This window comes from Pelodiscus sinensis, chromosome 9 (assembly GCF_052426305.1).
Source record: "Pelodiscus sinensis isolate ZL-2025 chromosome 9, ASM5242630v1, whole genome shotgun sequence".
Taxonomy (NCBI): domain Eukaryota; kingdom Metazoa; phylum Chordata; order Testudines; family Trionychidae; genus Pelodiscus; species Pelodiscus sinensis.
Window position 1 is genome coordinate 49045544 of NC_143060.1, and position 12276 is coordinate 49057819.

The 12276-nt window shown below is 46.7% G+C and overlaps 1 protein-coding gene across 3 annotated transcripts in view; it reads left to right on the top strand.

Moving 5' to 3' along the window:
• The window catches only part of LOC102457151 (complement factor H-related protein 1-like), a 71513-nt gene that overhangs the window by 14417 nt on the left and 44820 nt on the right, over positions 1 to 12276 (top strand). For 2 of the 3 annotated variants that reach the window (XM_075936708.2, XM_075936706.2), the window contains exons 7-8: positions 134 to 313; positions 5059 to 5253. The exons of the other annotated variant lie outside the window; for it this stretch is intronic. In XM_075936708.2, the coding sequence (XP_075792823.2) occupies positions 134 to 313; positions 5059 to 5253 (375 nt within the window). The remainder of the gene's footprint in view (positions 1 to 133; positions 314 to 5058; positions 5254 to 12276) is intronic. 3 annotated transcript variants of the gene reach the window in all.

The window sequence follows — 12276 nt, forward strand, 5'->3', positions numbered from 1 at the left end:
TATAGATACTTACCTTGTTATTTAGAAATAACACTAGAATGGTGACATGCCCTGATAATCTTAACTGAAGGGGAGATTTACAGCATAATGTCCTTTTTCCAGTTTTTAAACTTGTTTGTCTGTTTCTGTTTAGAAATTAGATGTGATTCTCCAACAGTGACTAATGGAACCTACCACCCTCTAAGGAGAGTCTTCAGAGAAGAGGATACAATCAGTGTGACCTGTAATGCAGGATTTCACTTTGATACAAATAATAGGAACAATATTTCTGAATGCACAAAGACTGGGTGGATACCCTTTCTAAGATGTACCCGTAAGTTGGTTTTAATTGATCATGTTTAAAACTGTTACTGCCCAGTTATACAAATATTTATATAATTTCTGCAACTGATAATGTAAACAGAAATGAAACAGACATAACTGCAGGTTTTACCTTAATGAACTTAGATAAACACCTGTGAAAATAAGATGATATGGTATAAGTTAGTAGAGTTGTAAATTACTATACGTATACACTATAATTTGTTTGACAAAATGTGCTAGATTCAACTTTCAACAGGGAAGATTTGTAACTGTGTGCATTATCCATCCAAAGAGTAGAATTCAAGAATAAGACTGATGTTCTGAATGAATGGTAAAACAAAATCCTATGGGTCATAATTGGATTCTGAGTCAGTCACTGAGGGTATGTCTACACAACAGGGCTAAAGTCGAATTAAGCTGTGCATTTCAGCTATGTCAATTGCATAGCTGAAGGTGAAATAACTTAATTCGGCTTTTGGCACTGTCTACATAACAGAAAGTTGAAGGAAGAACACTCGTCCTTCAATTTCCCTTTGGCTATGACTACACAGCAAAGGTCTTTCAAAATAACAGCACCTACACAGCCAAACTGCTATTTCGAAATTAAATCGAAATAGCGGAGCGTTTATTTTAGAATTGGTAAACCTCATTCCACGAGGAATAATGCCAATTTCGAAATTGCTATTTCAAAATAAGCACTGTGTAGACGCTTATTTTGAAATAGGAGGCCTCCAGCCCTTCCCAGGGTGCCCTGGTGGCCACTCTGGGCACAACCAAGAAAATGCCTCTCCCTCCCCCTTTCCCTGGAGCCCTTAAAGGGGTAGACTTTGGCCATAGTGCCTGTGCCAGCTCCAAGCCTGCCAGACCAGAGCCAGCAGTTGCTGCACCTGACCGGTGGCCCCAGCATGAGCCAGGCAGCCAGTGCCAGCCAGCCCTCCACCACTCTCCCAGAGCAGTCTGCCAGCTCCCAGGAGTCTGCCAGGGCCTGGAGAAGGCAGGCGCCTTCCTAGTCCAGTGCAGAGATCATGGACCTGATTGCGGTTTGGGGGAATGCCACCAATGTCCATGATTTCCACACTAGATGGAGGAATGCGACCATCAACAGGCAGATGGCTGGCAGCCTGGCCACTAAAGGCCACATCCAAACCCAGGAGCAGGTTCTGATGAAAATCAAGGAGCTGTGGCAGGCATATGCCAGGGCCAAAAGAGGCAGCTCTCAACCAGGGGCAGATGCAGACTATGTCTAGACTACATGCCTGTGTCGGCAGAGGCAGGTAAAATAGGCTACGCAACATAGTCAATGAGGCGGAGATTTAAATATCCCCTGCTTCATTAAAATAAAAATGGCCACCACGCTATGCCTGCTCAGCTGATTGTTGGCACAGCGTGGCAGTCAAGATGTGGATCGGTCGACAAGGGATGCCTTTGTCGACCAATCCTTTATGCCTTGAGGTTTACAGGATCAGTCGACAAAGGCTTCCCTTATCGACTGATCTGCGTCTTGACTGCTGCACTGTGCCTACAATCAGCTGAGCTGTCACAGTGCGGCGTCTATTTTTATTTTAATGAAACGGGGGATATTTAAATCTCCGCTTCATTGACTAGGTCTGGTAGCCTAATTTACATGCCTCTGCTGACAGACATGTAGTCTAGACATACCCGCAGAGAGCTGTCCCTATTTGGATGCCGTGGACCACATCCTGAAGGGCGGGATAGTCCATGCCCCACAGGTGGTCATCGACCCTGGGGCAGAGCTTGCTGCTCCAGTCCTTGCTGCCTCCCCAGCTACTGCTCCTCCTTCTACTCCTTCTCCCCTTCCCGCTTCTTCCTCCTCACCCTCCCCACACTTCTAGGGATGCCGAGGTCCCCCGCACCCATGGTGCTGGGAGACAGTTAGACTGGCAAGACCCTCAACCTTGAGCCCTGAGCTTCTCCTCCCCCTTCCTCCCCTTGCCCCCCCCTGACAGTTCCCTCCTCCCAGGTTTCCCCCTTCCCTCTCCCGCCCTCCCTCTTCCCCTCTCCCACCTTCTTTCCACTGTCTCACCTCAGTTTCATTCCCCCCACCCCAGTTTTGTTCAATAAGAGGCTTTGTTGTAATGAACACATGTCTTTTATTGTACAGCAGAAAGGGAGGGGTAAGTGGAAGGACATGAGGGAGGAATGAGGCACAAGTCCCTAGTGGGGCACACCAGGGAGACTGTTACTGTCTGCAGAATGTGCTGCCAGGTTCGCAGCAACATGTCCAGGAGAAGCACCAGAGTGCCCAGGGACGGCTTTGGCTCCATGCTGCAAAGTGCTGTGGTGTCCTGAGTGAGGGCAACCAGAGCATACAGGGGAAAAAATGCTTTGCTGTCCCTCAGCAAGGTAGGCAAGCAAGCAGGGAAACCTTAGACCCAGCTGTCCGGGGGATCCCTTTAAGCATAGGTCTCAGCCTCAGGCAGCAGCCACACAAGGTAACTCCTATCAGTGTGGACGCGTTATTTTGAAATAGCAAAATGCTATTTTGAAATGCATTTTGTGTCTAGATGTGTTATTTCAAAATAAGCTATTTTGAAAAAATACGGTAGTGTAAACATACCCTTACTCCTCATGAAATGAGGGTTATAGGAGTCAGAGTAAGAAGTCCTCCACCTTGACAATATTTATCGTGTAGACATGCTTTTTGTTATTTCAGAATAATGCCTGTTATTCCAAAATAATGCTGATGTGTAGACAAAGCCATACAGAATAACCCTAGGTTTATATAATCTTTTTCTTCCCTCGTTATCAATTTTCTAAAACTGTCAGGGTATGTCTACACTACAGCGCTAATTCGAACTAAGCTAATTCGAATTAGCACAGCTAGACTTAAAAACTAGTTCGAATTAGCGTTTTGCTAATTCGAACTAGCATGTCCACACAGAGTGGACCCTGAACAGAGGTTAAGGATGGCCGGAAGCAGTGCCGGCAAGGCATCAGATGAGGACTTAGAGCGTGGAGCTGCTGTCTCAGGCTAGCAGAGGGCTGTGCTTAAAGGGACCCGATCCCGGGCCCGGACAGACAGTTCTCAGGGTTCCCCGCTTTGCAAAGCAGTCCTGGCTTGGAGTGCCCTGAGTGCCCACACGCGGAACATCACAGCACTCGGCCATCAGCCCGGCTGCACTTGCCACAGGCTGCCATCCGGGGAGAGGGGGCAATCGGGGGGCTGCAGGAGATCTTCCACCCTGAGAAGCCCGCAGAGCCAGCCCAGTCCTCCCCATCGGGGGCGCGTACCCCATTCCTCCCTCACCTCCTTCCACTTACCCTTCCCTAGTCCCCCTTCCTGATGTACAAAATAAAGAAAACGTGTGTTCAAAAATTGAATCTCTCTTTATTGAACAAAAAGGAGGTGGGAGAGGGGAAGAGAGAGGGTGGGAGAGGGGAGGGCAACTACAATGATCAGGGGTTTGGAACAGGTCCCATATGAAGAGAGGCTAAAGAGACTGGGACTTTTCAGCTTAGAAAAGAGGAGAAGGAGGGGGGATATGATAGAGGTCTATAAAAGCAAGAGTGGTGTGGAGAGGGTGCATAAAGAAAAGTTCCCCATTAGTTCCCATAATAGAAGGACTAGAGGACACCAAATGAAATGAATGGGTAGCAGGCTTCAAACTAGTAACAGAAAGTTCTTTTTCACAAAGCAAAGAGTCAACCTGTGGAACTCCTTGCTGCAGGAGGCTGTGAAGGCTACAACTAGAACAGAGTTTAAAGAGAAGTTAGATCAAGTCATGGAGGTTGGGTCCATGGAGTGGTATTAGCCAGGGGGTAGAAATGGTGTCTCTGCCCAAAGTTTGTGGAAGGCTGGAGATGGATGGTACGAGACAAATGGCTTGGTCACTGTCTTTGGTCCATCCCCTCCAGGGTCCCTAGGGCTGGCCACTGTCAGCAGACAGGCTACTGGATTAGATGGACCTTTGGTCTGACCCAGTACGGCCATTCTAATCTCAGGGCTCAGGGTCGGGGGTCTCAGTGAACCACCTTGATTTTCATGCAAACCTGCTCCTGGGTGGCCAGGCTGGCAGCTCTCCTGCCCTAGACGGCCACTTTCCTGTGCCTAGTGCGGAGTTCGTGGACGAGGTCCACAATGTCTTCACTAGACCAGGTGGGTGCCTGCCTCTTGCAGTCCTGGCCAGGCTCCCGAGAGCCACCAGCCTGGTCCCGGGAAGAGGCGGAGGGCTGGGGGGCATCAGGTGGCTGGCTCATGGCGTGCCAGGTGCAGGGTCTGCTGGCTGGGTGCTGGCAGGCTTGCACCTGGCATGGGCACCGTAGCCAGACCGTGCCCCTTTAAGGGCTCCGGGGCCGGGAGAGGGGCATACGAGTTTCCCTGGTGGCGCCCAGAGTGGCTACCAGGGAAAGCTGGGGAGGGCTAGCCTCCCACTAGTTCGAATTAAGGGGCTACACAGCCCTTAATCCAAACTAGTAAATTCGAAGTAGGCTTAATCCTTGTAAAATGAGGTTTACCTAGTTCGAACTAAGCGCTCTGCTAGTTCGAATTAACTTTGTAGTGTAGACATACCCTCAGATCCTATTAGTAGGAAAATTTTACCAATATGAGAGAGAAGATAACCCTGATCATCGGAGTGTACATATTTTGATCTCCTCAGTCCAGTTAATGTAACATTCAAATAATAAAGTACAAAAGCTGAGAAGAGAACTAGAATATGAATATTCAGAACTTAGCAAACTGAATTTTTCTTGCATGTACTTTGTAATAACATATATTTTAAACTATTTTTAAAGGGAGGCCCTGTGACTACCCACACATAGAAAATGGAGCATTAAGTAGGACTTATGAATATTACAGAGAACAAATGTTTCCAGCTACGTTAGGTAGGACAATTCACTACCAATGTGATCAAGGTTACACACCTAAAACCAACGAAAGATACTCCATATGCACTAAAGAGGGCTGGGATCCCAAGCCACAGTGTCTTAGTAAGTACATATACATTTGTATTTTCTCTAAAAAATCTGCTGTAGTATAAATACTAATATTTATACAGTGCAATGCATCATTGGATGGACCAGGACTGGGAACTGGGTGAGTGTTAATACTTCATTACTCCGTTCTGGCTCCTGCAGTCCCCTAGCCAAGTTTGTTGTCAAAGGATACAAGTGTCTCTTTGAAAGGATTCTTCTTCACACCAGATAGTAGCAACAGCATTAGAAGGCACCAGAAGTGGGAACAGGCTTTCAGTGAACTGGCTGTAGGATTTGGAGAGGTGCTTTTCTCTTTTGTTCCTTTTCTTCCCTCCTTGTTCCTGATCCCTCCACTAGCATTTCTATCTCTGTTGCAAGGGAATAGTTTAAGACTTGGTATCCCCCAGAGAGAGAGAGGGAGAGAGAGAGAGAACAGAAGATGCTGGGGTCTAGCAGGTTTAGAAAGTATAAGCAAAGATCAATACAAATCTGTGTTGGGGGAGACCTATCAAGAGGGGTATTTTGTGTTCTGAAAGAGAAGCTAAAATGTTTGTTTTTTTTTTGAGGATTTTCTGTTGCCAGGAAACATTCTGTGAGAGTGATGGACTTAGAAGGATTATATTCCCTTATGTACTATTGCCCTTGCTTCCAGGTACATATACGCACTCACTCACATGTGCATGCATGCGGACCCCATTGTCCCCAGCTTTGCCGCAATGGGCTTCCCCAACTGCGGGTGTATGTATATACATGGTTATTGGCAGCACCTATATCTCCATCCAGGCCTCCGACCACCAAACTTCAGAATACATCAACCAGAAAGGGTACTTTTCCATGGTCCTGAAGTCCCTTGTGGGCCACCAAGGCTGGACCACCGACATCTATGTGGGGTGGTCAGGGAAGGAAGTACTGCAACTCCAGCATCTTCCAGAAGCTGCACACAGGCACTTTTTTCCCAGACCTCATCATCAGGGTCAGGGAAGTGGACATGCCGATATGCATGATGGGAGATGCTGCCTACCCTCTGCTCTTCTGGCTGATGAAGCCCTGCACAGGATACCAGGACCAAAGGAAGGAACGTTCAGTGCTAGGTTCAGCAAGGTCCACATGGTTGTGGACGGCACCTTCGGCCATTTGAAAGGAAGGTTCTTCTTTGAATGATTGTTCACATCAAATCCAATTCAGGTGTACGTGCACTATGTGTATGAATGTCAGAGACGTTTCCCCTAGCAGCTCCCATAGGATCAGCTGTGGAGACCTCTAGAGCAGCACCACTATATCAGCACACACACAAACACACACACACACACACACACACACACACACATATATATATACACACAACTGCCGACCCTACAACTGCCAACCCTACCTTCCCTCACTTACTTCTTACCGTTCATGGCAACGTTGGAACTATAGCTAGCTCTTGCTTAGCAAGTGCCTAGTCCTTAGGGGTAGCTCTTGTTCCTTGGTCTTCATTTTGTTTTTCTCTGTGATGAAAAGTGCTAGATTTGCCAAAGCCTTAATCCCCATACTAAGAAGTACAGGAGCATAGGCTCCAACAGCTCCTGATGGAAGCCATGCTTCGGTGTGAAGCACCCCAACCTCGGTAAGAGATGCAATGCAGAAGCCGAGCAGGACAAAGGACTCTTGGCTCCAGAGTTCCCCGGCACCAAAGACTGCAGTGCAGAGCCATAGATCTACCTCACTGGCACCATGGGGCAAGAGAGAGGACACAGGTAGATCCTCTCATAGGCCCTGATAAAGACAGGATCATGCCTGGAGAAAATCCCTGGTGCGGGAACTCCAGGAATTGCTGTTGACACCAGCCCCCTTACCAGTGCTGTTTAGTTCAGCATGTGACCTTCCACTGACAGACATGAGCCCAGTGCAGGTCTTGAACTCCCCTTTGATGCTGGACATCTTTGAAGTGCCCAGGGATCTGATAGAAATCTCAGAGGTCAAGGTTTTCATGATGTGCAACAAAACACCTGCACCACTGGGACCGCACTACTCAAGGGGAAAGCAGGCCATGCTCCATAGGCCACAATCCACAGAATGGTACCAGAACAGGTCTTCCTCCTCGGAGGGTCCCCCATCGCAAGTGCAATGCCTTCCACTGCCATCACGGAGGGAGATCCCGGCACTAAGCGCCAGGCTGGCACCAAAGGATTGGCAAGAAATCGGCTTCCATGTCGAGGTCATGGTCCAGAAGTTCCAGGTGTTGTTCCTCTTCCAGATCTCCTTGGCACTGTTCTAGGTCCCAGATGAGGCCCCGACATGGTCATCATTGGCACCATCATGGTTGTCGCAGTTGGAATCAATCAGACATGGTATCAACCAGAGCTCAGCGTAGTTGGTCTTGATGCAGCACAAGGGACCTGCCTGAACAGTAGCAAAAGCATTGGCCTCCATGAGTGCAGTGGCCCTTCTGGACCCCTGGTCTTATCACCAGTCAGTTCCAGGGTGCTCCTAGGTCGATGGTGTCCACAAGTCAGAGATCCCATTCTCCTCGGGACAGGTGCTCCTTAGGACACTGTCTGTGATGGAGTCCCATCCACCTAGAGGCGACAGTCCATCTCCTGAGTCTAGGGAGCAGCCACTGGGAAAAGTCCTTTGGGTGGGCCCAAGGACAGAGCTAAGGACACTGCCCAGACCCAAGCCTATTCGTCATCCTCCCCAGTCGAAGAAGTGGCAGGCACCTCCATCTTGGGGCCCCTGCCTGTAGACCACAGGTCATATCAAGAGCTGCTGTGCAGGGTGGTGCAGAACATGAATCTCCCAATGGAGGAGATACAGGAACCTGTGGAGTCAATGGTGGACATACTTTCACATGAAGGGCCCTCTAAGATGGCTCTGCAAGTCATAAAGACAATACAGTCGAATTACACGACCCTATGGCAGACCCCATCCTCTATCCCTCTGGCAGCTGAAAGTGTTGAGAGGAGCTACTTTGTTTCACACAAAGGTTATAAGTTCTTTGCCCCTCATTGTTTGTGGTCTCAGCAGTCGAGGAGAGGGAAAGACAAGGCCAAAAGGCCCTACCCCCAAATTAAATGGAGCAAAAAAGACTGACCTGTTTGGCAGGAAAGTCTAGCCGACAGGGGGTCTACAGCTAAGAATCGCAATCAGCAAGTGATCCTCAGCAGATACACCTTCAAATCATGGGATACCCTTGCAAAGTTTAAGGAGAGGTTGCCCAATGATGACAGGCAGGAGCTCAGTGCCATGCGAGAGGAGGGCTGCACAATGAACTTCCATCCAGGCAGCCCTAGATTCCGCAGACTCAATGGCACAATCTCTCTCGACGGGGTGGCTTTGCACCGGTCTGCATGGCTTCAAGCCTTGGGACTTCTCCTGGAAGTCCAGTCTCCATTACAGGATCTCCCATTCGATGACAACAGCCTAGTCTCAGAGCAGAGTGACAGTAAGCACCCCTCCTCCCTCTTCCAGGCTCACAGCTGAGAAAGAATAATGCTTTTCTGAGCAGGATGGAGGAATGGCCGCAGGGAAGAAAGGAAATCTGTCTTTGGCTCCCCGCTGCATCTGCGGGCCGGATCCAGTGGCTGGGCAGGCCAGATCCAGCCCCTGGGACATATTTTTCCCAGGACTGATCTGGATCATTCTTGACAAGTGTTTGTCAAACTTGCTCTTACAAATCTCAAATGACAGAAATTTCACAACTTCCCTGGTTAATTCATTCCAGTGCTGAACTACCCTGACTGTTGGGAAATTTTTCCTAATGTCCAACCTCAACTTCTCTTGGTGCCATTTCAGCCCATTGCTTTTTGTCCTATCCTCACAAGTTAAGCAGAATTTGTCTCCCTGCTCCTTATAACAACCTTTTATGTACTTGAAAATGGTTACCATGCCGTCTCTCAGTCTTCTCTTTTCCATACTAAAGAAACCCAATATTTCCAATCTTTTCTTTTAGGTAATGTACTCTAGACCTTTAATCGTTTTTGTTTCTCTTCTCTGGACTTTCTTCAGTTTGTCCATTGATAACTATTGCCTAGGAATGATTTTCCAACAAGCTTTGTGCCAATCAATAGTAGCTCTATCTAGTTTAATTTTCCTAGTTTGTGAATTAGAGGAACGTGCAAGACACTATCAAAAACTTTACTAAAGTCCAAATGTACCACATCTACTGCTTCCTCTAATCACAAGGCTTGTTACCCCCATCAAAGAAAGCTATCAGGTTTGTTTGACCCAACAAATTCATGCTGATTATTACTTGTCAACTTACTATCTTCTACAAATTCAATTCTGACATTGATGACCTCCTCAATCGAGATAACGGATGGCTGGAATATTATCCGCCTACCATTCAATGAAGGTGCCAGCAGCTCTTTGTGTAGATTCTTGAGTTAGTACCCTTCCTATCTAATTGATATCCTATGATCCTTATCTGCAAACTTTAGGTGCTTATAGGTTATCAGTTCTGCCCATTTGTTTTTCCCTTTGATATTTTCATACCCTCTGATCCTTGTTTCCCACCCCATTCATTTTTTTCCTTTCCTCCCTTTCCCTTCTCCCCTCTTTAGTTTGGGCCTGCACATCCTGAAAACAAAACACCAGTCATCCGAAGAAGTGGGCTGTGCTCACAAAAGCTCATGATACCACCTACATGTTTTGTTAGTCTATAAAGTGCTACCAGACCATTTGTTTGTTTTTTAAGTTTATCGTCTAGATGTTATTAACTTTCTGGGTACAGGAATTATACTGACTAACCTCTAATTCTCCAGGTTGTCTTTCTTTCCATTTTTATAGACAGGTAATATATTTGCCCTTTCCAGTCTTCTGGAATCTCTCGCATTTTCCATGACTTTTCAAAGATAATGGCTCAAATATTACCTCAGTCAGCTGCATCAGTATTCCACAAGACATTTACTCAGACCCTGGTGATTTAAAGACATGTAACCTGTATAAGTCATTTTTAATTTGTTCTTTCCCTATCTGATCCTATCCCATTTTCACTGGCATTCACTGTGTTAGGAATTCAGTCACCAGCAACTTTGGTGAAAACCAAAACAAAATCATTAGGCCCCTGTCAGGGCTGTTCCCCACTCTGGCACTCCCAGTGGAGAGGATGGGGGCCTACAACAGACCTTAAATACCCTGCCTGTATAGGCTCTGCTTACAAAAACTCCCCAGTATCACAGATTCACTGACTTTTGCAGGGGATGGGAACTTACACCACCAAGTGAAATAAAAGAAAAAACCCTTTATTCTTGAACTCAGAAAGAAAGCAACTGGACTTTTCCCAGAGGAGGACCCCTAAGCTCCTTTAGCACAAGGGAGCTTGAAAACAAAGAGAAAATAACTGCAGTCTCTGGTAGCTGACCTCTTAGGCTACGTCTAGACTGCATCCCTCAAAGAATAAAATTGTGAGGCATGTAGAAGAACATAAGTTGCTGGACAAAAGTCACCATGGTTTCTGTAAAGGGAAATCATGTATTACTAATCTATTAGGGTATGTCTACACTACCCTCCTAGTTTGAACTAGGAGGGTAATGTAGGCATACCGCACTTGCAAATGAAGCCCGGGATTTGAATTTCCTGGGCTTCATTTGTATAAGCGGGGCGCCGCCATTTTTAAAACCCCGCTCGTTCGAATCCCGTGCAGTGCGGCTACACGGGGCACGAACTAGGTAGTTTGAACTAGGCTATTGGTTATGAGGAGTAACGGTAGTTCAGACTAGGAAGCCTAGTCCGAACTACCTAGTTCGTGCCCCGTGTAGCCGCGCTGCACGGGGTTCGAACGAGCGGGGTTTTAAAAATGGCAGTGCCCCGCTTATACAAATGAAGCCCGGGAAATTCAAATCCCGGGCTTCATTTGCAAGTGCGGTATGCCTACATTGCCCTCCTAGTTCGCAGTGTGCAGCGGCGGTCAAAAAGGCAAATGGGATGCTAGGAATTATTAAGAAAGGGATAGAAAATAAGACCCAGAATATCTTACTGTCCCTGTAAAAAACTATGGTACACCCACATCTTGAATATTGTGTACAGATGTGTTCTCCTCACCTCAAAAAAGATATTTTGGCCTTGGAAAGGGTTCAGAAAAGGGCAACTAAAATGATTAGGGGTTTGGAACGGGTCCCATATGAAGAGAGGTTAAAGCGACAGGGACTTTTCAGTTTAGAAAAGAGGAGACTGAGGGGGGATATGATAGAGGTCTATAAAAGTACGAGTGGGGTGGAGAGGGCAGATAAAGAAAAGTTATTCATTAGTTCCCCTAATAGAAAAACTAGAGGACACCAAATTAAATTAATTGGTAGCAAGTTTAAAACTAATAAAAGAAAGTTCTTCTTCACACAGCATGTAGTCAACCTGTGGAACTCCTTGCCAGAGGAGGCTGTGAAGGCTAGGACTATAACAGAGTTTAAAGAGAAGCTAGATAATTTCATGGAGGTTAGGTCCATAAAAGGCTATTAGCCAGGGGATAGAAATGGTGTCCCTGGCCTCTGTTTGTCAGAGGCTGGAGAGGAATGGCAGGAGACAAATTGCTTGATCATTGTCTTCGGTCCACCCTCTCTGGGGCACCTGTTGTTGGCCACTGTCGGCAGACAGGCTACTGGGCTAGATGAACCTTTGGTCTGACCCAGTACGGCCGTTCTTATGTTCTTATGTCCTTATGTTCCCTCCACTGACAGAGGAATGCAAATCAAGCATGTCGAAATTGCTAATGAAGCTGGGATTTAAATAACCTGTGCCTCATTAACATAAACATGGCCACTGCTTTTTTTTCTAAATGGAGTTTTTTGGAAAAAAAACCCAGCAGTCTAGACACGTATTTGTCGAAAATAAAGTCTTTTTCGACAGATCCTGTATTCCTCAAAAAATGAGGTTTACAAGATCTGTCAAAAAAGGCTTTATTTTTGACAGATCTGCATCTAGACTGACTGTTTTTCGAAAAAACTCCATTTCAAAAAAAGCAGCAGCCATGTTTATGCTAATAAGGCACAGGATATTTAAATCCCAGCTTCATTAGCAATTTCAACGTGCCTACCCTACATCTCTTTGTCCACAGAGAGGTGT